Here is a 27,069-nt window from a genome sequence, read left to right as displayed (position 1 = left end):
GGAAGCCATTTGTACTACTGATATACAGATATCAAGATATTTTTTAAAAAGAACAAATTCACCCTGCTGCTGGGCCCAAGTAATCCTCAGTCCTGTATTTCCAAGAGCCTTTTCTGTTTTTCCGACATTCTCTGCTGACTCACTTTGAGCACCCTTGGAGCTGTGGTCTTTTATTTTCAGGAGTACCCCTCTGTCCCTCTCTGCATGAGTGACCATGTGACTCCAGGGATTTGGGGCCAGAGGCTAGAATTTTGTTCAATTTGTCATCATGAGCCAATCTCTCTCAGTTTAGAGTTGCTTTCTCCTCTCTGGCTGCTATCTTGTGGGTTATATATCCGTAATTGTTTTATGGTTCATCTGGATTTTTTCAAAATAAATTCAGAGTAAATTACTCTAAATATCTCAAAAAGGAAAAAAAAAAAGGCCCAAGTCATCATATGTATGGACTTCTTGGCCTTTAAATCTAACTCTTGGCAGTTATTTATTTCAAGGCCAGTGGCAGCAACAAAATACACCTCCCCCTGTGCCAGGAAACTATGGCTCACCCACACATTCCAATTTATGTAATGTTAGTTATTTTACATTTGTGTTTGTTTCCCTTCTAGCCCTTAGTAGCTATTAAGTTTCGATAGTGGTGGTGATAAAAATACCTATACCTACGTACGGTGAGCTCACTGAAATTATTTCTGTGTCTGCTCGCACAGGTGTGTGTCTGTGTGAGTGTATGTATTTATATAGGTCTACTTATACTTAATATTTGTAGAAATGTTGAGATGTATCAGCTCTACAGATTTTTTTTCTTGCATTTTGTTGAGAGTAGATTCAGTAACCTTTCTGATTTGAATGGGAAGAGATCTAAATGTTTTATTTTCTTAGATTTTTGTTAAATTTTCTTCGTATTTTCTGCTAAATTCTACTCTAAGAACTAAATATGTTTCACTGTTCTATGCTCTAAAGTAACTAACATTTAAAAATTTTAATTTTCATCTGTTCTTTTTTGCTCGAATCATTGTATATTTAAGTGAGCATTTTGCCAAAGGTATGTGGTCCTGTTCCTTGTTAGCATTTGATAACCAGTGATATTTTCCTGAAAACTATTTATTATTTTGATTTATGTAGCTGTTGAATAGAATATAAATAAAACAGATAAAACTGTTTTTCAGTTTTTATCTCCCTTGCCTTGCTCGAATTGCTAAGCATCCAGACATTTTCAGTGTAATTTTATTTTTATTTATCAGTTCATGTCTTTAGGGGTCGTTTTCATTTGATAATGTAATCAGCTGTCTTGTTCAGCAAAAATATGAATTAAAGTTGAATAGTCAGATAATCTTCTAAATTGTCTTGTAGTTTTCATTTACATATTATAGCAAGCATTTTATTTCTTCATACCATCCTCTACCTGTTATTCCTTCTAAAGGATTATTCTCATTTGGAAGGATTAAATTTCTATCATCCTGGGATGCAATTGTAATTGCCTTCAGTCATTCAAAGGAAAACCATTAATTATAATATCATCTAATTTTTTAATGAACTATATTTCTTCTTTTAAAACTGATGAAATATATTTTTAATACTGAAATTTACATTTAGGATGTATTTAAGATTGTATTGTATTTAAGGTATTGTTTGTATTTTTTTAAGGTATTGTTTCAGGCCATCTAGTGTTATGCCGTCCAGATTTTTTTGCAGGTTGATTGTGTTTATGAAATAAAATGATGAGAGATTTACACATTCTATTTTTGAACTCTTGAAATCAGATCTTTAGTGAGGATCTTTGAATGTGTCACATAAGATGTGGAATTGCTGGGTTGTAGGGTGTGTTCATTTTCATCTTTGGTTGGTGTTGTGAAATCCTTTATCCAAGTTGTGGTACCAATTTACTGATTTACTGTGGAATGTCACTACCTGTCCCCCTACCCCAAGTTTTGCAAGTTCTTGGTATTAATGTGATTTCTTAACTGGATATGTGTTGATATGTATCTCAGTGTTCTGATTTTCATTTCTGTGATCATTAGTGGGTTTGGGTAGTTTTCACATGTTTGTTGGCTATTTGGGTATTCTCTTTTGGGAACCCATAGTTTCAGGGATTGTTCATCTTTTTCCCACTGATTTATTTTCCCCTTGTATTCTATGTATTAATCCATTGTCAAGTATGGAAATTGCAGAACTTTCTTCTAGCTAGTGGTTTTTCTTCTCATTTTGTTTATGGGGACGCGTACAATTTTTTTTTTTTAAATTTTAGCTTGTACTTTTTAGATGTTATTTAAGAAGTCACAAAACTGTGCTCTCTTATTTTCCTTTAAAAGCCTTTCTTTTTAACTGTTGAATCTTTAATCCTCCTATAATCATGTTTTTATTTTATTTTATTTTTTTATTTTTTTTTTTAAAGATTTTATTTATTTATTTGACAGAGAGAAATCACAAGTAGATGGAGAGGCAGGCAGAGAGAGAGAGAGAGAGGGAAGCAGGCTCCCCGCTGAGCAGAGAGCCCGACGCGGGACTCGATCCCAGGACCCTGAGATCATGACCTGAGCCGAAGGCAGCGGCTTAACCCACTGAGCCACCCAGGCGCCCTATAATCATGTTTTTAAAGTATTTTCTGGTATTTTTTTTTTTAAACCAAATAGATAGCTAACTATTAGCTAACTAAACCTATACCCTTAGATGAATAGTCAAAGATAGAATTGATGTATAATGAAGGAAGTCAGTTTATTACTTTGCCAGGGAAAGAAGTCTGCAGCAGGCTAATGCCTCCAAGACTGCAAGTCTGCCTGGGGTAAAAGGCAAAGGGGTTATACAGGAAAATACAGGATCTGGGTGGTTCCGATAGGGATCTGAAACATGTCTTGCCAGCTGTCTTCATCATGTCTTCGAGGTGGTCTCATGACTTGCACTGATGTGGCCATCCGAGTCTCGATTATTAAGTATAAGTGGGGTTCAGCAAGATGTCAGTATTGATACTGAGTTCCTGGAACAAAGGATTCTACAGAAAAACAAGTGACAGAGAAGGAAAGGCTTCAAGAATAAGGAAGAGGAATATTTATTCAAAGTCAAGCCTTGCTCAAGAACTAGTGGGCCCCTCTTAATTTCCATCCATCTTTCTGTTTCTATAGCAGTGTCACTGCTTTCCAAATACACTATGGAATCAATATGAGGAGTTCATGAAAACCTCTTTGGAAATTAGGGGCTAATTCTGAGGAGAGTTAACCTCTGAGTCTTCTCATCAATGACTATGTGTTACTTTCATTTATTCCTTCTCTGACACAGAAATATAAGTTTCTGACCTGTATCATTTTTTCTTCTCTCTGAAGACCTTTTTATTTTCAAAAGATTTTATTTTCAAGTAATCTTTACACCCAGTGTGGGGCTTGAACTCACAACCCCAAGATCAAGAGTCACAGGCTCCTCCAACTGAGCCAGCTGGGTGGCTCTCTTTGAAAAACTTTTAAAAAATATTTCTTGCTTCCATATAAATTCTAGGGTTATTTGTTCCATTTCTTTGAAAAAAATGGATGGTATTTTGATAGGAATTGCATTAAATATGTAGATTGCTTTAGGTAGCTTAGACATTTTCACAATATTTTTTCTTCCAATCCAGGAGCATGGAACATTTTTCCATTTCTTTGTGTCTTCCTCAATTTCTTTCATAAGTACTTTATAGTTTTCTGAGTGTATATTCTTAGTCTCTTTGGTTAGGTAAGGCAGGTCTATTGACAGAAATTTTCTTTCATTTTTGTTTGTGTGAGAAAATTTTATTTCTTCTTTTACTTTTGAGGGATAGTTTCACTCAGAATTCGAAGCTGGTGGTCTTTTTCTCTTAACACTTTGAATATTTCACTCCAACCTGACCTATCAGGTAGAATGAACTGAGATAAATGAGTCATTAGTGTAAGATTGTACATGTGTATGGCTTGAAGCCAGGTTATGTTCACTGTTTGCTGAACCTGTGGTTTCAGAGGTTAAAATTCCCTGCAGCATCCTTGTTTTTGTCACACCTGTTGTTTGGGTTTTCCTAATAACTCCTTCTGACATAAAAACCTGTGTCTTGGAACTGTCTCAGTTGTAATCTGTGTTATTATACTGGAGCTCTGTTGATATTGTAGTGGGAGGGGAAGCATCCAACAGTCCTATGGTTAGGATTCTTTCTGTGAGCTTGTGCCTTTGGTCTATGACCTTCACAAGTACTTCTCAGTTATTTGCCCCCACAGAGGAGACAGGAAGGCTTAGAGGGTGCTGGAGTTGGGTTTGTCCTACCCAGATCAGTTAGGTTCTGGTGAAATAGTGTTCCCTGTGTAAAGAATGCTCTGAGCATGTTTCACAATGGTTAATTTTTCTTCCCTCTGCCTGAAGCATAGGGACAGGGATGTTTCTTTGATTTTCACCCAGAGAATCTAGTGGGGATTCTGGGAAGTTAAACTCCTGGGAGTGTTGGGTTCCACTGAGGCTGGGCTCTAGGAGTTTTTATCCCCCAACCTCAGGCTCCAGTGATTAGTTACCCTTCCTGTTTTTGCATCAGTTGCCAGCTCCAGTGGTGATTCATGTTCCCATTAAGCTGTGATTCTCTGTATTTGCCTGGCTCTTAAGTGTTTGGGGCAGGAGTTTGTTCCATGACATCAATTCTCTGATCAGATCTACAAAGACCTGTTGATTTTGTTGGTTTAGCATTTTTCTTGTTGTAAGGATGGTTGTGACAACGTTCAAGGTTTTTTCAGAAGTCTGTCAATAGTGATCATACCTATAAATATTTTCTACATTTTTTTTCTGTAGAAGTCATAATATAGATACTTCAAAATTTTATTGTTGTTGTAGATTGTATCTTAATTATGTCATTTTATTGGTTATATTGTAGGCATATAGGAATACTAATTTTTGTCTCTTCATCTTCTGATGATCTTGCTTTTTGACTATGCTTAACTGTTCTTTAAACTTGGACACTTAGATCATTTATGTCAGTCCCACTTCTCTAAAGCCTTTAAGGTAAGTGTTGATCATGTTAATAGGTGTTAATAGTAGGATATATTTCTTTCCTTTGCATGGTTTTTGCTTTTGACATAACTACAAGTTTAGAGATGTCAAGATTCCTTAGTGGAGGCTTTCAGTGACGTGACATCACTTAATGGAAGAGGATAGACAGAACATCTCTAGTTCTTAGGGTTCTTGCACATATATCAAGATATGATACATATATAAACTTTTTATATAAAGTGGAGCTAGAGTAGGTTCATACTGATGGGCTACTACCCATGTGTGGAGATCTTTATCTGTGCAGAGCTTCCTTCCCTTGGTTTGGACAGCAAGAGGGTATTGTTGGGGTGTGACCAGTTTCTCCTGCCCTTTTTTCAGTGTAGAGAGAAAAAAATTCTTTTTTTTTTTTTTTTCCCCAGTGTAGATAGAACAAATACATATTTCAGGGTCTGGAATAAATTCAGTTGTAAACAACAGAAATTTTGTTTATTGTTGCCAAAATAGTTCATCAAACGAGGGAGTAGGTTTCCAAATTATATGTGGAAATGACTTGTCCTTCATTTTTCATTTTCATTCAGGGGAATAATTTTGTTATTTTGGAGTAGGTTTCAAACCGTATTTGATTGTGCTCTGTCTGAAACTATGAGGAACTCCTCGAGGTGGTTTGTGGAGTGGATTTATAGCTTTTGAATCAGTTTTTTAAAACACCCAAGATTAACTTGTCATGGTTCTTTGATGTATTTAATAAAGCATGAGGATTGGGTGTCTCCTTTTTCTCCCAATATTTTGATTGTGTAGTTTAAATTTGAGTAATGATCGCCAGCTTACATATGTTAATTTGGTGATTTAATGTCAACCCATGCTAACCAAATTTTGTGTTATATAGTAAAGTTTCTTTTGTAAACTCTGAAGGTTTGATAAATTACCATTTTGATGATCATAATGTCATTTTGACCTGAGGACTTTTTCAGAGTTAAATGAGCCTGGTGGTTTATCAGATGTCATGCAGAGTTTAAATCCAGGATAAATTTAGCTTTTGATTTTCCCCCTCTTTTGATTAGTGATTCTGTCAGTGCAAAAAGTACTGATAGTAGTTAATACCAGTTTTGTGGTTAAAAAGATTGGAACCAAATCTTTTATGTCTTTTCTTTAAGGTTGTTGACTATATCCTGCCACCCTTGATCTCCTTGGTTCAGAGCCAAAATGGTAAGTGTGACCACATCAGTGAGAATGCCATTAGATACACATTCAGTTTACATTCTCTCTCCATGTACTCATATTCTTAGCGGTTTATTTATTTATTTATTTATTTTCAAGTGGAGTGGAGACTCTTCAGCTTGAGGTTACTCTCAGAAACCACATCTCTACTCGTGAACCAGGAGGTTGGGGAGGACAAGAAGGAGGCGAATGTTGATTTTGACAGCAATCTGCTAGCTCTCATTAGAGACGTCTTACTTCCCCAGTAAGTCCCACATGCTGCATTCACGCGGAGAAGTGTAGGAAGTCTGGGATGCTTCTGTCAAATGAGGGCCAATGCTGGGGTTGGGCTCAGTGTCCTACGCTACTACACTGCATGGAACCCAGGAGAATCCATTTAGAGCCTTCACTGTTTTCCCTAAGGCACAGGACTCTGAGGTTATGCAGACTTACAGGTGTTCGTAGCCAGAGGGTAAAGTTTATTATTCAAGGTCAACACTGTAAGACTCTTGGAAACATGGAATCAGGACATTTCCTGGCTCTGCTTTGAAATAATAGAGATGGAAACAAATCTTCCTTCACTCCAAACTCTTGGAATGGAAATTAAGCTTATTTATAAACAAGGTATTTTGGGGGAGGAGTGGAGTGGTGATGGTGCTAGAACAAGTAATGTTCTACTACTAATGAACAGGAGGGGGTTATCTTTTTCCTTTGACTCCATGGTTCACATAGAAACATATGGGAGGATGACGACTAAGAGGACCGAAGGCAAACATATGAAGCTCTAAAATGACATCTTATAATTGAGGGACACTGAAGTTTTTTCCCCTCCTACTGTGAGTCTTATCAAACAGAAGGACAGGGCTACCTGGTTTTATTATTCTTTGCTTTAGTACGCTTCAGAGATGTTGTGTCTTTCACAATTGAAGGTCAACCCTCTGTTGAGCAAGTCTTTCCAGTAATATTTGTTCACCTCATGTCTCTGGGTTACGTTTTGGTAATCCTCACAGTGTTTCAGACTTTATTATTATTGTTTTTGTTACATTGATCTGTCATGACCACCATCAGTGGTCATGACTTGCTGAAAGCTCAGGTGGTGTTAGCCTTTTTTAGTAATAAAGTTTTTTTAAGCCAAGGTACATGCATGTTTTTAGACATAATGCTATTACACACTTACTAGGCTATTTAGTACAGTGTAAATGAACTTTTCTATGAGCTGGAAAACCACAAATTTCCTTTGACCTGTTTCATTGCCGCATTTGCTTTCCTTTGGTGGTCTGGAAGGTTACCCACAAAACCCCACAGTATGCCTGGAACTAGAGCTAAGAAACGTATGCCTGATATCACTATTCAAGGAAAGATAACAGAATTCAACAGAGGCCAGATTGCATGTCCTGCATTGGTGTTCCTGCCTGCTCATAGGCACAAACTTCCTCAGGGTCCGGGCTGTCTGAGCTCAACGGGTTTTCAGGAGTGGCAGTTTCACCAGATGTCCCCATCAGTTTGTTCCACTTTTCCAGATCACCGGTGCTCATGTAAGAAAAAACTCATTTCCACAATATATAGATGCCAGATCTGATCCTATTCTGAAGCATTCAACCCCCATCATTGGTTTAGGAAGGTTCATCTTATGAAGCGAGTGGCCAGTGTGTCTGAACCTCTTCCTGGCAGAGGGGCCTGTCTCGACTGCTTGGAGTTGGATCTGTAATAGCTTGGTTTATAGAGCCAGACTGTTTTTTTTTATTCCTGCACTGCTGCAGTTGGTTTCAGGGAGACTCCTGATAATGAATATATACTGTTAGAATAGGTTTGATACCCAAAGTAAGAAAGTGGCTATCTATAGGAAGAAACACTGTTAAACTTTCTCATGTGAGAAACTATCAGTAAATGTATTTTTGGTTCCATTTGTTATCTCTGAGTGTCTATGTTTGTACTCCTGTGGGTAAATACAAGATTAGAACCTTCTCTCGTGGGATTAATTCTTTCTTTCAGTGCCATCTTACACTTCTAAGCCATATGTAATTATTTACATCTTTCTGATAAGAAAATGCCCCAAAAGATTTTTTATTTTTTTGTGAAAAGTGTAATTTTTGAAAGATTTGCTTTGGCTATCTGCTGTGTAACAGCTTGTAGAGAAGCATTTCTCAGGATCTGAGATGTGCCCTCCACAGTAGGGACAGGATTTTCTTTAACAGGACTTCACAGGTTATTATTTTTTAAAGAAATTGATTTATTTTTATTTAAGTTCAATTAACATACAATGTGTTATTGGTTTTGGAGGTTGAGGTCAGTGATTCATTAGTCTTATAGAATACCCAGTGGCTCATTATATCCCGTGCCTTCATCCTAATGCCTATCCCCCCAACCCTCCACCCCTCCAACAGCCCTCAGTTTGTTTCCTATGCTTATGAGTCTGTAATGGTTTGTCTCCCTCTCTAATTTCTTATTTTTTCTTCCCTTCCCCTGTGATCCTCTGTTTTGTTTCTTAAATTCCACATATTAGCGACATCATATGATAATTGTCTTTTTCTGATTGACTTATTTCACTTAGTGTAATACCCTCTAGATCCATCCACATTGTTGCAAATGGCAAGATTTTGGGTTTTTTTTTTCTTCTGATGCTTGAGTAGTATTCCATTGTATAAATTAATGTACCATATGTTCTTTATCCGTTTAAAGAAGTATTCCATTGTATAAATTAATGTACCATATGTTCTTTATCCATTTAAAGAACATCTGGGTTCTTTTCATAGTTTGGCTATTGTGGACATTGCTGCTATAAACATTGTGCCCCTTCGCATCACTACACTTGTACCTTTCGGATAAATACCCAATAGTGCAGCTGCTGGGTTGTAGGGTAGCTCTATTTTCAACCTTTTCAGGAACCTCCAGACTGTTTTCCAGAGTGGCTGCAACAGCTTGCATTCCCACCAAGAGTGCAGGGGAGGGTTCCCCTTGCTCCACATCCTCGCCAACATCTGTTGTTTCCCAACTTGTTAATTTTAGCCATTCTGATTGGTGAGGACCTCACAGGCTACCAAAGCTGGTTAACACCCATGCAAATATGAAATAAAATTTCTTCCTATCTGGAGTTTGCCCACTTATGGAAGAGTTTGTAAAATAAAAAGTGTTAAATCTATAATTCCACACTTTGTTTTACTCATCTGATTTGGAATAAATAGTATGCACTTCCTATAACGTGTATCTTTTTCCAGAGATGAGGAATTATGGAGGAAAATACAAATAAAACCACATGACAACTCAAGAACAGAAGTAATGTAGATGAGTTCAGGTATTCATTAGCAATTTGAAATCTACTTTGGATAGTATTACAGAATTGATTGGAATATGGTGCAGGTTGTTTTCAAAGCTTGTGGACTGACTCTGATGTGATGCATAGATCTTGGCTCTACATTTTGTTCTCTTGGCCTTGTTTTCTAATCTCCAAGAATGGGGGCAGTAGTATCTACCTCAGAAGATAGTTGTGGGGATTAAATAGGATACCTCTTGTGAAGCTTAGTATAGTATGTGGGGCATGGTATACTCTTGACAATAGTAGCTCTGGTAAATTTATTATAACCTTTCCTTATTAACCTTTAAAAGGAAGATTGTGATAGAAAAATAATAATAGTAATAGCACATACTTCAAAGAGGTGAAATAGCCATTAAAATAGGTATTGCTGAATGTGCCTAGCCAGCATGTATAGTAAGGGCTCAGTAAATGTTAAATAAAAACTTAAAAATGAAATCTAATACATTCATTTAACCTTGACTCTGGAAAACTAGAAATCTTGGCAAGGAGTTTGGTCTTTGAGGACAGCTTTTAATGATTGTAAGTTTAGAAATTCTTTTATTAAAAATTTTTTATTTTTTATTTATTTATTTTTTTTAAAAAATATTTTATTTATTTACTTGACACAGAAAGAGAGAGATCACAAATAGGCAGAGAGGCAGGCGGAGAGAGAGGGGGAAGCAGGCTCCCTGCTGAGCAGAGAGCCCGATGCGGGACTCGATCCCAGGACCCTGAGACCATGACCTGAGCCGAAGGCAGAGGCTTAACCCACTGAGCCACCCAGGTGCCCCCAAAATTTTTTATTTTTTATAAACATATATTTTTATCCCCAGGGGTACAGGTCTGTGAATCAGAACTCACCAAAGCACATACCCGCCCCAATGTCCATAAGCCCACCCCCCTTCTCCCAAGCGCCTTCCCCCCAGCAACCCTCAGTTTGTTTTGTAAGATTAAGAGTCACTTATGGTTTGTCTCCCTCCCAATCCCATCTTGTTTCATTGATTCTTCTCCTACCCACTTAAGCCCCATGTTGCATCACCACCTCCTCATATCAGGGAGATCATATGATAGTTGTCTTTCTCTGCTTGGCTTATTTCGCTAAGCATGATACGCTCTAGTTCCATCCATGTTGTCGCAAATGGTAAGATTTCATTTCTTTTGATGGCTGCATAGTATTCCATTGTGTATATATACCACATCTTCTTGATTCATTCATCTGTTGATGGACATCTAGGTTCTTTCCATAGTATGGCTATTGTGGACATTGCTGCTATAAACATTCGGGTGCACGTGCCCCTTCGGATCACTACGTTTGTATCTTTAGGGTAAATACCCAGTAGTGCAATTGCTGGGTCATAGGGCAGTTCTATTTTCAACATTTTGAGGAACCTCCATGCTGTTTTCCAGAGTGGCTGCACCAGCTTGCATTCCCACCAACAGTGTAGGAGGGTTCCCCTTTCTCCGTATCCTCGCCAGCATCTGTCATTTCCTGACTTGTTGATTTTAGCCATTCTGACTGGTGTGAGGTGATATCTCATTGTGGTTTTGATTTGTATTTCCCTGATGCCGAGTGATATGGAGTACTTTTTCATGTGTCTGTTGGCCATCTGGATGTCTTCTTTGCAGAAATGTCTGTTCATGTCCTCTGCCCATTTCTTGATTGGATTATTTATTCTTTGGGTGTTGAGTTTGCTAAGTTCTTTATAGATTTTGGACAATAGTCCTTTATCTGATATGTCATTTGTAAATATCTTCTCCATTCTGTCAGTTGTCTTTTGATTTTATTAACTGTTTCCTTTGCTGTGCAAAAGCTTTTGATCTTGATGAAATCCCAATAGTTCATTTTTGCCCTTGTTTCCCTTGCCTTTGGCGATGTTCCTAGGAAGATGTTGCTGCAGTTGAGGTCGAGGAGGTTGCTGCCTGTGTTCTCAAGGATTTTGATGGATTCCTTTCTCACATTGAGGTCCTTCATGCATTTTGAGTCTATTTTTGTGTGTGGTGTAAGGAAATGGTGCAATTTCATTTTTCTGCATGAGGCTGTCCAATTTTCCCAGCACCATTTATTGAAGAGGCTGTCTTTTTTCCATTGGACATTCTTTCCTGCTTTGTCGAAGATGAGTTGACCATAGAGTTGAGGGTCTATTTCTGGGCTCTCTATTCTGTTCCATTGATCTATGTGTCTGTTTTTTTGCCAGTACCATGCTGTCTTGATGATGACAGCTTTGTAATAGAGCTTGAAGTCCGGAATTGTGATGCCACCAACTTTGGCTTTCTTTTTCAATATCCCTTTAGCTATTCGAGGTCTTTTCTGCTTCCATATAAATTTTAGCATTATTTGTTCCATTTCTTTGAAAAAGATGGATGGTACTTTGATAGGAATTGCATCAAATGTGTAGATTGCTTTAGGTAGCATAGACATTTTCACAATATTTATTCTTCCAATCCAGGAGCATGGAGCATTTTTCCATTTCTTTGTGTCTTCCTCAATTTCTTTCATGAGTACTTTATAGTTTTCTGAGTATAGATTCTGTGCCTCTTTGGTTAGGTTTATTCCTAGGTATCTTATGGTTTTGGGTGCAACTGTAAATGGGATGGACTCCTTAATTTCTCTTTCTTCTGTCTTGTTGTTGGTGTAGAGAAATGCAACTGATTTCTGTGCATCGATTTTATATCCTGACACTTTACTGAATTCCTGTACAAGTTCTAGCAGTTTTGGAGTGGAGTCTTTTGGGTTTTCCACATATAGTATCATATCATCTGCAAAGAGTGATAATTTGACTTCTTCTTTGCCGATTTGGATGCCTTTAATTTCCTTTTGTGTCTGATAGCTGAGGCTAGGACTTCTAGTACTATGTTGAATAGCAGTGGTGATAATGGACATCCCTGCCGTGTTCCTGACCTTAGCGGAAAAGCTTTCAGTTTTTCTCCATTGAGAATGATATTTGCGGTGGGTTTTTCATAGATGGCTTTGATGATATTGAGGTATGTGCCCTCTATCCCTACACTTTGAAGAGTTTTGATCAGGAAGGGATGCTGTACTTTGTCAAATGCTTTTTCAGCATCTTTTGAGAGTATCATATGGTTCTTGTTCTTTCTTTTATTGGTGTGTTGTATCACATTGACTGATTTGCGGATGTTGAACCAACCTTGCAGCCCTGGAATAAATCCCACTTGCTCGTGGTGAATAATCCTTTTAATGTACTGTTGAATCCTATTGACTAGTATTTTGGTGAGAATTTTCACATCTGTGTTCATCAAGGATATTGGTCTATAGCTCTCTTTTTTGATGGGATCCTTGTCTGGTTTTGGGATTAAGGTGATGTTGGCCTCATAAAATGAGTTGGGAAGTTTTCCTTCCATTTCTATTTTTTGGAACAGTTTCAGGAGAATAGGAATTAGTTCTTCTTTCAATGTTTGGTAGAATTCCCCCGGGAAGCTGTCTGGCCCTGGGCTTTTGTTTGTTTGGAGATTTTTTAATGACTGTTTCAATCTCCTTACTGGTTATGGGTCTGTTCAGGCTTTCTATTTCTTCCTGGTTCAGTTGTGGTAGTTTATATGTTTCTAGGAATGCATCTATTTCTTCCAGAGTGTCAAATTTGTTGGTGTAGAGTTGCTCATAGTATGTTCTTATAATAGTTTGTATTTCTTTGGTGTTAGTTGTGATCTCTCCTCTTTCATTCATGATTTTATTTATTTGGGTCCTTTCTCTTTGCTTTTTGATAAGTCTGGCAAGGGGTTTATCAATTTTATTAATTCTTTCAAAGAACCAGCTCCTAGTTTCGTTGATTTGTTTTATTGTGTTTTTGGTTTCTATTTCACTGATTTCTGCTCTGATCTTTATGATTTCTCTTCTCCTGCTGGGCTTAGGGTTTCTTTCTTGTTCTTTCTCCAGCTCCTTTAGGTGTAGGGTTAGGTTGTGTACCTGAGACCTTTCTTGTTTCTTGAGAAGGGCTTGTACCGCTATATATTTTCCTCTCAGGACTGCCTTTGTTGTGTCCCATAGATTTTGAACCGTTGTGTTTTCATTATCATTTGTTTCCATGATTTTTTTTCAATTCTTCTTTAATTTCCCGGTTGACTCATTCATTCTTTAGAAGGATGCTGTTTAGTCTCCATGTATTTGGGTTCTTTCCAAACTTCCTCTTGTGGTTGAGTTCTAGCTTCAGAGTGTTGTGGTCTGGAAATATGCAGGGAATGATCCCAATCTTTTGATACCGGTTGAGTCCTGATTTAGGACCGAGGATGTGATCTATTCTGGAGAATGTTCCATGTGCACTAGAGAAGAATGTGTATTCTGTTGCTTTGGGATGAAATGTTCTGAATATATCTGTGATGTCCATCTGGTCCAGTGTGTCGTTTAAGGCCTTTATTTCCTTGCTGATCTTTTGTTTGGATGATCTGTCCATTTCAGTGAGGGGAGTGTTAACTTCCCTTACTATTATTGTATTATTGTTGATGTGTTTCTTTGATTTTGTTATTAATTGGTTTATATAGTTGGCTGGTCCCACGTTGGGGACATAGATATTTAAAAGTGTTAGATCTTCTTGTTGGACATACCCTTTGAGTATGATATAGTGTCCTTCCTCATCTCTTATTATAGTCTTTGGCTTAAAATCTAATTGAACTGATATAGGGATTGCCACTCCTGCTTTCTTCTGATGTCCATTAGCATGGTAAATTCTTTTCCACCCCCTCACTTTACATCTGGAGGTGTCTTTGGGCTTAAAATGAGTTTCTTGGAGGGAACATATAGATGGGTTTTGTTTTTTTATCCATTCTGATACCCTGTGTCTTTTGACAGGGGCATTTAGCCCATTAACATTCAGGGTAACTATTGAGAGTTATGAATTTAGTGCCATTGTATTGCCTGTAAGGTGACTGTTACTGTATATGGTCTCTGTTCCTTACTGATCTACCACTTGTAGGCTCCCTCTTTGCTTAGAGGACCCCTTTCAATATTTCCTGTAGAGCTGGTTTGGTTTTTTAAATTCTTTCAGTTTTTGTTTGTCCCTGAAGCTTTTAATCTCTCCTTCTATTTTCAATGATAGCCTAGCTGGATATAGTATTCTTGGCTGCATGTTTTTCTCGTTTAGTGCTCTGAAAATATCATGCCAGCTCTTTCTGGCCTGCCAGGTCTCTGTGGATAAGTCAGTTTCCAATCTATAATTTTTACCATTGTATGTTACAGACTTCTTATCCCGGGCTGCTTTCAGGATTTTCTCTTTGTCACTGAGACTTGTAAATTTTACTATTAGGTGACGGGGTGTGGGCCTATTCTATTGATTTTGAGGGGCGTTCTCTGAACCTCCTGAATTTTGATGCTCATTCCCTTTGCCATATTGGGGAAATTCTCCCCAATAATCCTCTCCAGTATACCTTCTGCTCCCCTCTCTCTTTCTTCGTCTTCTGGAATCCCAATTATTCTAATGTTGTTTTGTCTTATGGTGTCACTTATCTCTCGAATTCTCCCCTCATGGTCCAGTAGCTGTTTGTCCCTCTTTTGCTCAGCTTCTTTATTCTCTGTCATTTGGTCTTCTGTATCACTAATTCTTTCTTCTGCCTCATTTATCCTAGCAGTGAGAGCCTCCATTTTTGATTGCACCTCATTAATAGCTTTTTTGATTTCAACTTGGTTAGATTTTAGTTCTTTTATTTCTCCTGAAAGGGCTTTTATATCTCTCAAGAGGGTTTCTCTAATATCTTCCATACCTTTTTCGAGCCCGGCTAGAACCTTGAGATTTGTCATTCTGAACTCTAGATCTGACATATTACCAATGTCTGTATTGATTAGGTCCCTAGCCTTCGGTACTGCCTCTTGTTCTTTATTTCGTGTGAATTTTTCTGCCTTGTCATTTTGTCCAGATAAGAGTATATGAAGGAGCAACTAAAATACTAAAAGGGTGGTTAGAACCCCAGGGCAATATGCTTTAACCAAATCAGAAGAGATCCCAAATTTTGAGGTTGGAGAAAGGGGATAAAAAGAGGTTCAAAAAGAAAGAAAGAAAAAAAAATAAAAGAAAAGAATTTAAAAAAAGAAAACAAATAAAGAAAAATATAAAAAGGAAAAAATATATATATTAGATAAACTAGTTAAAAAACATTAAAAAAGAAAAGCATAAAAGTTAAAATTTTAGCAGAGGAAGATAAAAAAATGAAAAGAAAAAAATTAAATTAACTGCAAGACTAAAAAAATCACAGGGAAAAAAAAAAAAAAAGAAAATCACAGGGAGAAAGCCATGAATTCCGTGCTTGCTTTCTCCTCCTCTGGAATTCTGCTGCTCTCCTTGGTATTGAAACCGCACTCCTTGGTAGGTGAACTTGGTCTTGACTGGATTTTTTGTTGATCTTCTTGGGGAGGGGCCTTGTGTAGTGATTCTCAAGTGTCTTTGCCCCAGGCGGAATTGCACCGCCCTTACCAGGGGCTGGGCTGAGTAATCCGCTCTGGTTTGCTTTCAGGAGCTTTTGTTCGCTGAGCGCTTTCCGTAGAGTTCTGGAGGACGGGAATACAAATGGCAGCCTCATGTTCTTGGGCCCGGAGGAGCCGATACCCCGGGCGCCACTACTCAGTGCGCCCTCAGAGAACAGCGCCCAGTTACTCCCGTCTGCCTGACCTCCGGCCGCGCTCCGAGCTCACTGAGCCTGCGACCAGTTCAAGGTAACCCCAAGCTGTGATCTTACTGTCGGCTCTGTCTCTGTAGCCGGCTTTCCCGTTCCAATACCCGCTAGCTCTGCAACACTCAGACACCCCCGATCCTTCTGTAACCCTGCGCGACCTGAAGCCATGCTGACCCCGCCTGAGCTTCGCCCCGGTTTCGCCTCTGGAGCGATGTCCCTCAGCGGAGCAGACTTTTAAAAGTCCTGATTTTGTGCTCCATTCCCCCTCGCTTGCCAGGAGCCGGCCCCTCCCCCCAGGGTCTATCTTCCCGTCGCTTTGGATTCACGTCTCCGCCAGTCCTACCTTTCAAAAAGTGGTTGTTTTTCTGTTTCCAGAATTGCTGTTCTTTTTCTCTTCGATCTCCCGATGGATTTGCAGTTGTTTGCAATCTTTAGATAAGCTATCTAGCTGATCTCCTGCTAGCTGAAGTAGTCTCAGCCTGCTACTTCTCCGCCATCTTGACTCCTCCAAGTTTTTAAATTCTAATCAAAGAAAATTAATATTCTTCATCGAGTAGGTAAATATATGACTTAAGAATGATGAGAAATCTTGCCATTTGTGAGAATGTGAATGGACCTGGAGGTTATTATGCTAAGTGAAATAAAGCAGACAGAGAATGACAAATACCATATGGTTCACTTGTATGTGAAACAAAACAAAACAAAACAAAATAATTAAAACAAAAACAGCCTCATAGATACAGGAAATAAAGTGTTGGTTACCTGAAGAGGGTGGGTGGGGGGATGCGGGAGGCTGGTGAAATAGGTGAAGGGGGTTAAGGGTATAAGCTTATTGGTTTTGGACATTGGGGGCGGGTATGTCATATGGTGAGAGCTGTGAAGTGTGTAAGCCTGACGATTCATATACCTGTACCCTTGGGGTAAATAGTACATTGTATGCTAATAAAAATAATTTAAAAATGTATAAGCTTGCAGTTATAAAATAAATAAGTTGTAGGGATGTTACATGCAGCTTACCCAACATCAATAATATTGTAATAACTGTATGGTGACAGATAACAGTAACTAGACTTATCATAGGGATCATTTTATAATGTATAAAAATATCAAATCCAATGATGTGCATCTAAAACTAATAAAATCTTGTATGTGTCTTGTACGTTAATGAAAGAATAGTGAAGTTTCTACAGTTTTAAGAGTGACATGGCATTGGCTTCAGCTTGTTAAATATACATACTAATATCCATATTTTAAATTTTGTTGAATTTTTTAAAAAAGATTTTATTTATGAATTTAACAGCACAAGCAGTGGGAGCAGCAGAGGAAGAGAGAGGCAGGCTCTCTCCTGAACAGGGAGACTATGTGTGGTTCCATCCCAGGACCCTGGGATCATGACCTGAGCTAAAGGCAGATTTTTAACTGACTGAGCCACCTAGATGCTCTATAATTTTGTTAAAGTTTTAATCTTACTTTCGGCGTGCCTGGGTGGCTCAGTTGTTGAGTACTTGCCTTCACCTCAGGTCATAATCCCAGGGTCCTGGGATTGAGCCCAATGTTGGACTCCCTGCTCAGCAGGAAGCCTGCTTCCTCCTCTCCCCATTACCCCAGCTTGTGTTCCCTCTCTCACTGTGTCTCTCTTTGTCCAATAAATAAATAAAATCTTTCAGGAAAAAAAATCTTAATCTTTCTTTGACCTTAGTACTTTGGCTAAAGCCAAGAGGCTAGGCTTTTCATGCACATATACAGTAGGCTTTCTAGTTTTTACACAGAAGTGTTATATTAGGACTTCTATTTGCAAACAGTAACACTCAAACTAATTTGATAAATACTCATGTGCTCACATTATGAGCTTGTGCTGGCATCAAATATAGCTGGATTCAGAGATGTGAGTGATGGCATCAAATATAGCTGGATTCAGAGATGTGAGTGATGTTGACATTCCTGTGTGTTTGTGTCTATAGCTATGTGGCTTTGTTCTCAGAAAGGCTCTTTCTACTTGGTGGTTAAATGGTTCCTGGGTGTTGATCCTCTGGAAAGAGTGGATGTCTCTTCTAAAAACCTTAACAAAATGTTCAGGGAGCACAGTAATTTAATCTTGTTAAATACCATGTAATACCTGTGTTCCAGGTGCTTATCAGAACTGCTAGTGATATTAATGAAAACTCAGTTGTAAGAATAAATATCTTATTAAATATTAGTTGTGGTTCTCAGAAAAATAGAACTGGTAGGATGTATGTATATAAAGAAAGAGTTTTACAATAAGGAAATTTGCTCACATGACTGTGGAGGCTGAGACGGCCCAAGATCAGCAGTCTGCAGGCTAGAGACCCAGAGAGCCTATGGTGTAGTTCTGGCTTGAGTCCGAAGGCCTGAGAACCAGGCCAGCCGGTAGGATACATACCAGTCTGAAAGCTGACAGGCTGGAGACTGAAGAAGAGCCGATGCGTCCGGTCCAAAGGTGGCTGAAGAACAATGTCCCAGCTCAGTGCAGTAGAACAGAGGTGTTCCCTTTCACTCGGCCTTTTTGTTTTACCCAGGTCTTGAACTGATTAGAAGAGGCTCACCCACACGAGGGAGGGCAATCTGCTTTACTTAGTTTACTCACTCAAATGTTAATCTCATCCAGACAGACCCAGAATGATGTTTGACCAAATAACTGTGCCCAGTTAAGTTAACACATAAAAATTAACCATCACCTCATCTATCATAAATATCTTGGATGGATTGCTTTCTATATACATTCATGAATTAATATAAAAGAAGTGTTACCTCTTTGCAGTGTACATGCTTTGCTTTCTGAAGAGATGAACTTTAGTTGTAAGTAGTGGTTTCTGTATGAAAAATTATAATACCACTGATAGAGAGGGGGTATTTCAGTTAGATACTGAAATCTAGGTAGGGTTGCATAGAAAAGCAGTAGGTCTTCTAGGCAAGGTTGGGTTACACAAAAGTGTGGAAAGCACAGAGCAGTGAGCGGTAAACAGGCCAGCTTATTTCTAGTGGACAGCTGCATGGGATAGTTACATGAAGTGAGCTGGAGAGAGAATGTTTTTTCTCCCAATCAGCTTATTTATTCATTGGCACTAATTGAGTACATCTTACTGTATAGGCATATTTCTAGTTTCTGGGAATATAATAATGACCAAGACAGGCACAGCCTTTTTGGAACATGTACTATGTGGTAGAGCCAAATATTTCAGACATTAATATTTTTTAACTGAACAAGTCTGTAAGTCCTGCAAATAAAAATGTTTAGTTAAGTATAAATTAAATGTCGAAGCCAACTTCCTTCAACAGTGTGCCTGTGTAAGGTTCATAGACCTGCCACAGAACACATGTTCTTTCTGAAACGATTTGTGTGTTTACTATCCCTTGGGTTTTGAATTTCACAATTCACCCATTTAACTTTCTGAAGCTCAGTGTTTCTCAACATTTTATGACCTTAAGACACTATTTCCTATGGCTTATCTATTACCATCTCCCAGAACTCTTTTGATCACAGTTTTGAAATACTACTCAAAGGCCTTTCCATTAAGATCAGGAACAAGAAAAAGATGCTTGCCATCAAAACTTCTTTGTAACATTCCATCATGAGAATTAACTAATGTAATAATACAAGAATATTAAACTCTGAATATTCCATTAGATCTGTATTGATGCATAAAAAATTATCACACTCTGAGTGGCTTAAACCAACATCTACTTAGTTCTGTATGTGGGAAGTCTGACACAGCGTGACCAGGATCTCTGTCCTGGATCTCACACCCCTGAAGTCAGGTGTCCCTGGGCTGAGTCCTTGCCTGGAGACTCTGAGAGAAACTTGCTTCTGGGCTTGGTCAGGTTGTTGGCAGAATTCAGTTTCTCATAGTTTGCATTTGTTTCTTAAGGCTGAATTACTACACACTGATTGGCTTAAAACAAGAGAAATTTATTCTTTGATAGTTCAGGAGGTCAGAAGTTCAAAGTCAAAGTCTTGGCAGTGTTTGTTTTTTTTTTTTTTTTGGATGCTCTGAGGGAGAAACCATGCCTCTCTCCTGGCTTCTGATGGCTGCCAGCAGTCTTGCGTTTATAGCTGCGTCCACTCCAATCTCTGCCTCTTTTTTCACATGGCTTTCTCCCCTGTGTCTGCCTTGAGTTTGCCTCTCCTTTTCTCACATAAGGATATCTGTCATTAAGTTTAAGGCCTACCTTAAATTATCTTGAGATCCTTAACCACATCTGCACGGCTTCTTCCAAATAAAGTCATATTCACAGGTACCAGGGGTTAGGACTTGGACAGATTTGGGCCCATTATTCACCTCAGTACACAGTTGTAGGACCAGAGTCCCTGTTTCTGTGCTGCCTTGTGTTCTGTTAGTGTGCCCACACATCTTCTCACTGGTCCCTCCATCTTTACGTCAGCAACAGTTGTCAAACCTTCCTTGTGCTTGCAGCCTTTCTGAGTTCCTTGTCTGCCTGCCCCCAGTTGGAGAAGACTCTGCATGCTAAAGTTGGTGATGTTGGCCTCTGGTAGTCTGGGTCTTGTGATTAGAATAAACTTGTGATGAAATCTTGGTTCTGCCACACTTGGTGCGTGTGCTCCTACTTCCTGCTCCTCTCCTCGCCTCCTTCAGTCTCGCCCACTCTGAGATGGTTGGAATGCCACTAATGTAACTGATTCACTAGAAAAAGTTTTTTCCTGGGAAGAAAGATAACCATATATACTTCGGAAATTGCTATGATTTCCTTCAGCAGAGAGACAAGATTTGATTCGAAAGATTCCTGCAGAAGAGGCAATAGTTAATGAAACTTGAGTCCAGAGTGACTTCAATTAAAGTTGACACCTCTCAGAAGTTTAATATGAAATTCATTATCAATGGACTTACAGTATCGAAAGTAGTCTTCTTCTGTTTTTTCCCTGAGACTTGTTCCACAAGGTGAGGACATTTCTCTTTCAGTATTTAGCCATAAATGGGACTAGATCCTTCACTCAGGAAAGACACCATTTCTCTTCTTGGGAAAGAGGAAATTTTAATATTCATACAAAGGTAGATCATGTCATTTGTACTACATTTTGTGATTGTGTATATTAGGTTTAAAGCCTTCTCTCCCTCCCTCCCCTCAATAAATATATTTTGAGTGACTTTCACATGCCAGGCACTGGGGATGCTATGGTGGGTAAGATTGGATCCCTGCCTCTCAGCGCAATTACATTCTAGTGGGTGAGACAAAGCAGTAAACAGATAAATAAGATGATTGCAGCTAATTGTGAGCACTGTAAAGAAAAACAAAACATAAAACAGTGTCAGGGGAGAGAGAATGATCATAAGGAGAAAGAGGAAGGGATTGTTTTAGGTAGAATAGTCAGGAAAAGCCTTCTTTATGCCAGGTAGCAAGCCATGGGGAAAATCTCCATGGAATTTGCCTTTGCTAGGCTAGAAGTACTTTGCCAACATGTATTTAAGTTTTCATATTTTCTTTTAGCTTTGTGTGTTTTGAAAAGAGATCATGCTGATATAAATGTGCTTACAGTGTTTTTATGACAATATGGCATTCAGCATTTCTCTCCTGAGGAAAATGAGTATTGCCTTTCTTCTTTATAATTCTCTTGTGACCTGTGCAATCATCAGGGCCATAATGACTTCATAAATTATTAAGACTTTGCTTTTTAGAATCTCAGAAAGGGCTATATTTTTTACAAATTAGAATTGCATTTTCTCTTAGAAATTGGAATTGTAAGTGGATTCCATTAGTGGCAATACACCATAGAGCTGTTTATCTGGGTTTGAAATAATATCCTGTAAAAGTCGTGAGTTTGACTACCTGGCTTATGTGTTGGTGACTTAACGAGCATCCAGGTGGTTCTTTATCACGCCTTTGTCTCCCTTAACCACAAATATTCTATGTTAAAATAGATGTGAACTTGGCCATCTCTGATGGAAATCAGAACAGAGTATTTCAATTTTAGCTTTCCCTCAGATAATTTTATTTTACAGATAACATTTGAATCACAACTATTTTTGTAGCCTAAAGAAGCATCATAATGTTCTACTTTGTTCCTTTTACTTAATCCTTCTATGTTTTGAGTATCTACCTAAAGCAGTGCATTGAGGTACAGTGATCCCTCCTGAGATACAACCTCTAGGAATCTAAAGTAGGATAATCTCAGAATTAAAGTAAGGACAGATATTCTTGTATCCTTCTGAATCAGAATAATTCTAATGCTCCAGTCCTTTGGATAATATTTGGTTAACTTTGAGTGTTGTTTTATTGAAGGCTTTTTTTTTTATTTTTAAGCCTTCCAGGCCTTTGTAATAAAAATTTGCTGTTGGTTTTGTTGAAGAGATCCAGAAGAGCTGAGGTTTTACTCTCTGAAATTATATTTAACACTTATTTTGAAGTCATACCTATCTTTCTTTCACTTAAAAATATTAAAATATATAAATATATATCATTTTCCTGTTTCTCCATCTACTTATGTATCCATTTAACTTCTGATATACTTAAATATCTATGTATTCATGCAAGACAACAGAATATCAGGTCACATAAAAATCACAAGACTGAAAAATTCTCAAGATATCAACTCTATTTGGTTCATGCCTTTCGCAGTTCATAAAATTTTGGAGTTGACTCAAGATATCACCTAGATCAATTTTTGGACAAAACTGTACAGAAAATGCCTAAGAGTAGGTTCTCTACTCCTTTCTCACAGCCATCTGGTGGGGAGGTCCTCAGCCTTCTCCACAGGCAGGTTTCACCTTCATGCCTTTGCTGTTTGGCAGTCTTCTCTTGAGCTAAACCCACACATTTCTTTCCTCTATGCTCCAAGCTTTGAATCCATCTTGTATTCTGTTAGATATGCCTTTAAACACACTGTCTTCTTCATATTGTCCCTTGCTCAAAAATCTTTGCATTGTAGAAAGTAACATTCACAGGACTTACCCAGCCATTCAAGGCTTTTCACATTTTGTCTCTTGCCTACCATTTTATGTTAATATCTGCCTAGTTTTCAATATGGTTTCTCTGTTTGTGGTAAGATTTACTTAGTATTTTCTGAAATTTCCTCCTTAGAACCTATCTTTCCTGCCAATTCCCAGATACCGTACTGTGAATATCTCTGTCTATCCCAATATAAGTGGATTACTGCCTTGTATTCTACTTATCTACATTTATAAATGTACGAAAAACGATTTAAACAGTTTCCAGTTACTGAATATCTAGGATTTTCCCAGTGTTTCATAATTATATATACTGCTGCAAAGAGCCACTTTATGGGTTACATCTTTGAGTACATACTTTTCTTTTTGTTGAATCTCTAGGGTTGGAGTCACTATAATATTAAATACTTTTTTAAGGGCATTTGATAGGTTTTGACAAATTTTTTTCAGAAATGATGATGAGTTTATATTACCAGCTTCCCTTTATGTACTTATTTTGCTGTACTCTTGTTATCTCTTGAATTCCTTTAGATGTTAGTGAAGTTGGCCATTTCCCTTCATGCTTCTTGGCCATTTATATTTTTCTTGGATGGATTTTGTCCACTTTCTTTTTTTTGGTTGGATATTTATTGGTTTGCAATAGCCATATATATATATATTTAAAGATTTTATTTTTTTGATAGAGATCACAAGTAGGCAGAGAGGCAGGCAGAGAAAGAGAGGAGGAAGCAGGCTCCCTGCCCAGCAGAGAGCCCGATGCGGGCCTCGATCCCAGGACCTTGGAATCATGACCTGAGCTGAAGGCAGAGGCTTTAACCCACTGAGCCACCCAGGCACCCAGCCTTTTATATATTAAGACTATCCACTCTGTTCTGCCAACATTCTGCAAATTTTCCCCTCATTTGATTCATTTATGGAGGTTTTGCCTATTGAGAAATACTACTTAAAAACTTTAAAGCTATAAATATTTTTTATTCATTTCTTTTGTCATGCTTCAGAGTGCTTCACTCAAGATTATGTGAATATTTACTAATGTTAGTATTTTAGTGGAAGTTAAAATTTTTTAATTCTTAATTTATTGGTGATATATTTTCGTAAGTTATGTCCTAACCATTCTAACCCCTTTTCTAAGATCACTCTTTCTTGTCCAATGTATGTCACCTTTCTTTCCTTAGTTTATATGTATGTTCTTGATCTCACAACACTTAATAATTTATATGATTTTGTAAAGTAATTCAACTTTTCATTTAGCAGGATCTTCTTCATTGTACTTTCTTCTAAAGTTCCTTGGATATTCTATTCTTTTTATTTATTTATTTATTTATTTAATTTAAAAAAAAAAGATTTTATTTATTCATTTGATAGACAGAGATCACAGGTATGCAGAGAGGCAGGCAGAGAGAGAGGAAGGGAAGCAGACTCCCTGCTGAGCAGAGAGCCCGACGCGGTCCTATCCCAGGACCCTGAGATCATGACCTGAGCTGAAGGCAGAGGCTTTAACCCACTGAGCCACCCAGGCACCCCTGGATATTCTATTCTTGAATTCTTCTTTCCCCTAAAATTCTCAGAGCCCACCCCACTGAGACGTAGAAATGTGAATTTGTGGCTTACTCCAAGCGGAGTGGTTCTCTTCAAGACATGGGCCTCCCCTTATCCCTAGCAGAGCAGATACTTCTTTCCACTCGGTCAGATCTTTGCTCACTTTTCCAGAGTAGCTTCTCCCAATGATGCAGAGTTATTCTGATAGCCTGTTTCCACTTCCTGACAGCTTACCTAATTGGGTGCCAGTTTCACCAGGCACTTAGCAAGGTAGGGAAGAGAACATCCCTTGGATCTCTAAATATATGATTTTTAGAAGTGTGTTCTCTCCTTTGGGGTTGATGTGGATTTAGTACAAAGGGCTTTTCCTGCCTGGGTTCCAACTGTTTGGGACCTTGAAAAGACCCTTATTTGGGAGGATTCTAGAAGTAGAAGAGTAGGGGCTTATGTTGCTAGCAATCTCAGTCTGTATCCAGGCTCAAGGCACTTAGAGTGCTCCTCTCCAGCCCCTGTCCATCAAAATGGGCCAGCTCTCCCCTGTTCAGTCTCCTTCCAAGCCTTTTCAGGAGTCCAGACTCATCACTCTTGGTTTCCTGCCAAGTCATATTCAGAGGAGTGCAAGATCCAATGACCATCAGCTCAGATGCTTTATCTCTGTTTAGAAGACAAGCTTAATAAATCACAGCATTCTTCTGGCTAGTTCTTGCTGACCATTACAAACCTACCTTTGAAATGAAAGTATATTCAATGTATTCAGTATTTGTATTTTAAACATATTTATTATGACTCTTACCCTTTTTTTGTTCCTAAGGGGAGAAAAACATACCAGTATTTTTTGGGAACATTCTCATGCACAGGCTGGTACAAGCTTTATCTCTCCCTCCCATTTCCAGGTTAGATGACCTCAAACAGCTTAAGACATTTGAATTTCAGTCAGTAAAGCTTCATCCTTGTGTTCTTTTTAAATGTAGATTCTACATATTCCTATTAATTCTATTTTAAAATAGTTTGTGTTTTCTCAGTCTTCTTGGGATTGTTTATTACATTTCTAACCAGTTGTCCACATTTTATCTTGTACTTTCCACAAGAAAAGTACAGAAGATTATATGGGAAGCGTTTGTAAATTTATAGGCTTGTGGTCCTTTCCTCAGTGATTCAGCTAAGTCTGGGAATGAGGACTGGCGGGATGGGGGGGCGTCATCCAGCCTGTTTGTGTGACTCATCAGAAGCCTCCCATTCCCATTTCCATTGAGATTCTCTGGCTGACAGTTTCCAAATACTGGTCGGCAGCAGAAGGGTACATCCTTCTCTTATCTGACTTAATGCCTCACTTTAAACTCAGTGCCTCAGTTTCCTTTTTCAGGACATGTGCCCTGAAGAGCTAACTTAGGAAATGTGGAGTGTTCATGCCCTACAAGTTACAAAGAGAGACTGACCCTTGATATTCTTCTGGGAGATAACTTCTGAGCCTTTGGACTATCCTGCTTGATAAGAGAGTCTCTGTATACAGGGGGCCTTGAGCTGTGCCAGATACTTTATGCTAATAATGTGAATTTTGGTGGGGGCCTTGGGCTATAGCATTATCAACTTGACCCCTGGAGGGGCTGGAGACTGAGCAACTAAGGTTAGTCCGCAGACACATGGCCATACCCATGTGACTGACCTCTAATGCAACTTTGGACACCAGTGTTCCAGTGAGCTTCCCCACCTGGCAGTACAGCCCGTGTGTTGTCCACAGTGTTGCTTGGAGGGTAAGCTCTGTCCAACCGCCTCCATTGGGAAAGGACAGCTGACAGCTTGCTCCTGGTTCTGCCTGGACTCTGCCCTATGAGCCTTTCATCTATGCTGGTATTCACTGTAACACACCATAATTATTAGCTTAACAACTTTTCTGTAAGGCTTTCTAGCAAACCATTAAATCTGAAGGTCGTCTTGGGTGCCCCCAACTTAGGATGTAAGAGCTTTTTATTTTTCAAGACTCTTCTAGAAAGGAATAATGATTTCTCTCTAATATGCTGAGTTGTTCCTTTTTTAGAAAGAGTTCAACCTGGATGTTAAATTTTTATCACCTCTAAAGGTGTTTCCTTGCATTTTGTTTTATTCAGATGATAAAACATATTGTTTTTCTAAATTTGATTTTTTTCACTCCTGAAATTACTGATGCTTAGGTTGTGCCATACTGTTTTTTAACATACCATTCTCTTTGATTTAATAATATTTATGATTTTATTATGAGTGATTGGCATTTTGACTTTTATCTTTGTCATACCTGAGCAAAACTTTTAATTGCTATAATTTAAAAATATTTTATAAGAAATCTTTTTAAAATATGGTACTTCCTGCCTCCTTAAACAGAGCACTCTACCCAGTTGAACATTTTCTTGACTCACTACCCCCATTTTGAGCATTATGGTGTGTAATGGGCCCTCTGGTCCCATTGAGGTACGAGCAGCTGCTGTTTCTACGTTAAATGCTCCCCAGACTTCTCTCTGTTTGGAGTTTGTGGGTTTGCTTTTTTTTTTTTTTTTTCCTATGCCTTCA

General features: G+C 38.4%; 1 protein-coding gene across 2 annotated transcripts in view; it reads left to right on the top strand.

Annotated features, from left to right (window-relative positions):
* Nucleotides 1-27,069, top strand: part of ULK4 (unc-51 like kinase 4) — a 651,105-nt gene that overhangs the window by 239,812 nt on the left and 384,224 nt on the right. For both annotated transcript variants that reach the window (XM_059162312.1, XM_059162311.1), the window contains exons 28-29: nt 6,120-6,171; nt 6,283-6,427. In XM_059162312.1, coding sequence (XP_059018295.1) covers nt 6,120-6,171; nt 6,283-6,427 — 197 coding nt within the window. The remainder of the gene's footprint in view (nt 1-6,119; nt 6,172-6,282; nt 6,428-27,069) is intronic.

The sequence above is a fragment of the Mustela lutreola genome, chromosome 2 (assembly GCF_030435805.1).
Source record: "Mustela lutreola isolate mMusLut2 chromosome 2, mMusLut2.pri, whole genome shotgun sequence".
In the NCBI taxonomy this organism is placed as follows: domain Eukaryota; kingdom Metazoa; phylum Chordata; class Mammalia; order Carnivora; family Mustelidae; genus Mustela; species Mustela lutreola.
The sequence above is the reverse complement of the archived record's forward strand: the minus strand, read 5'-3'. Positions and strand labels throughout refer to the sequence as shown.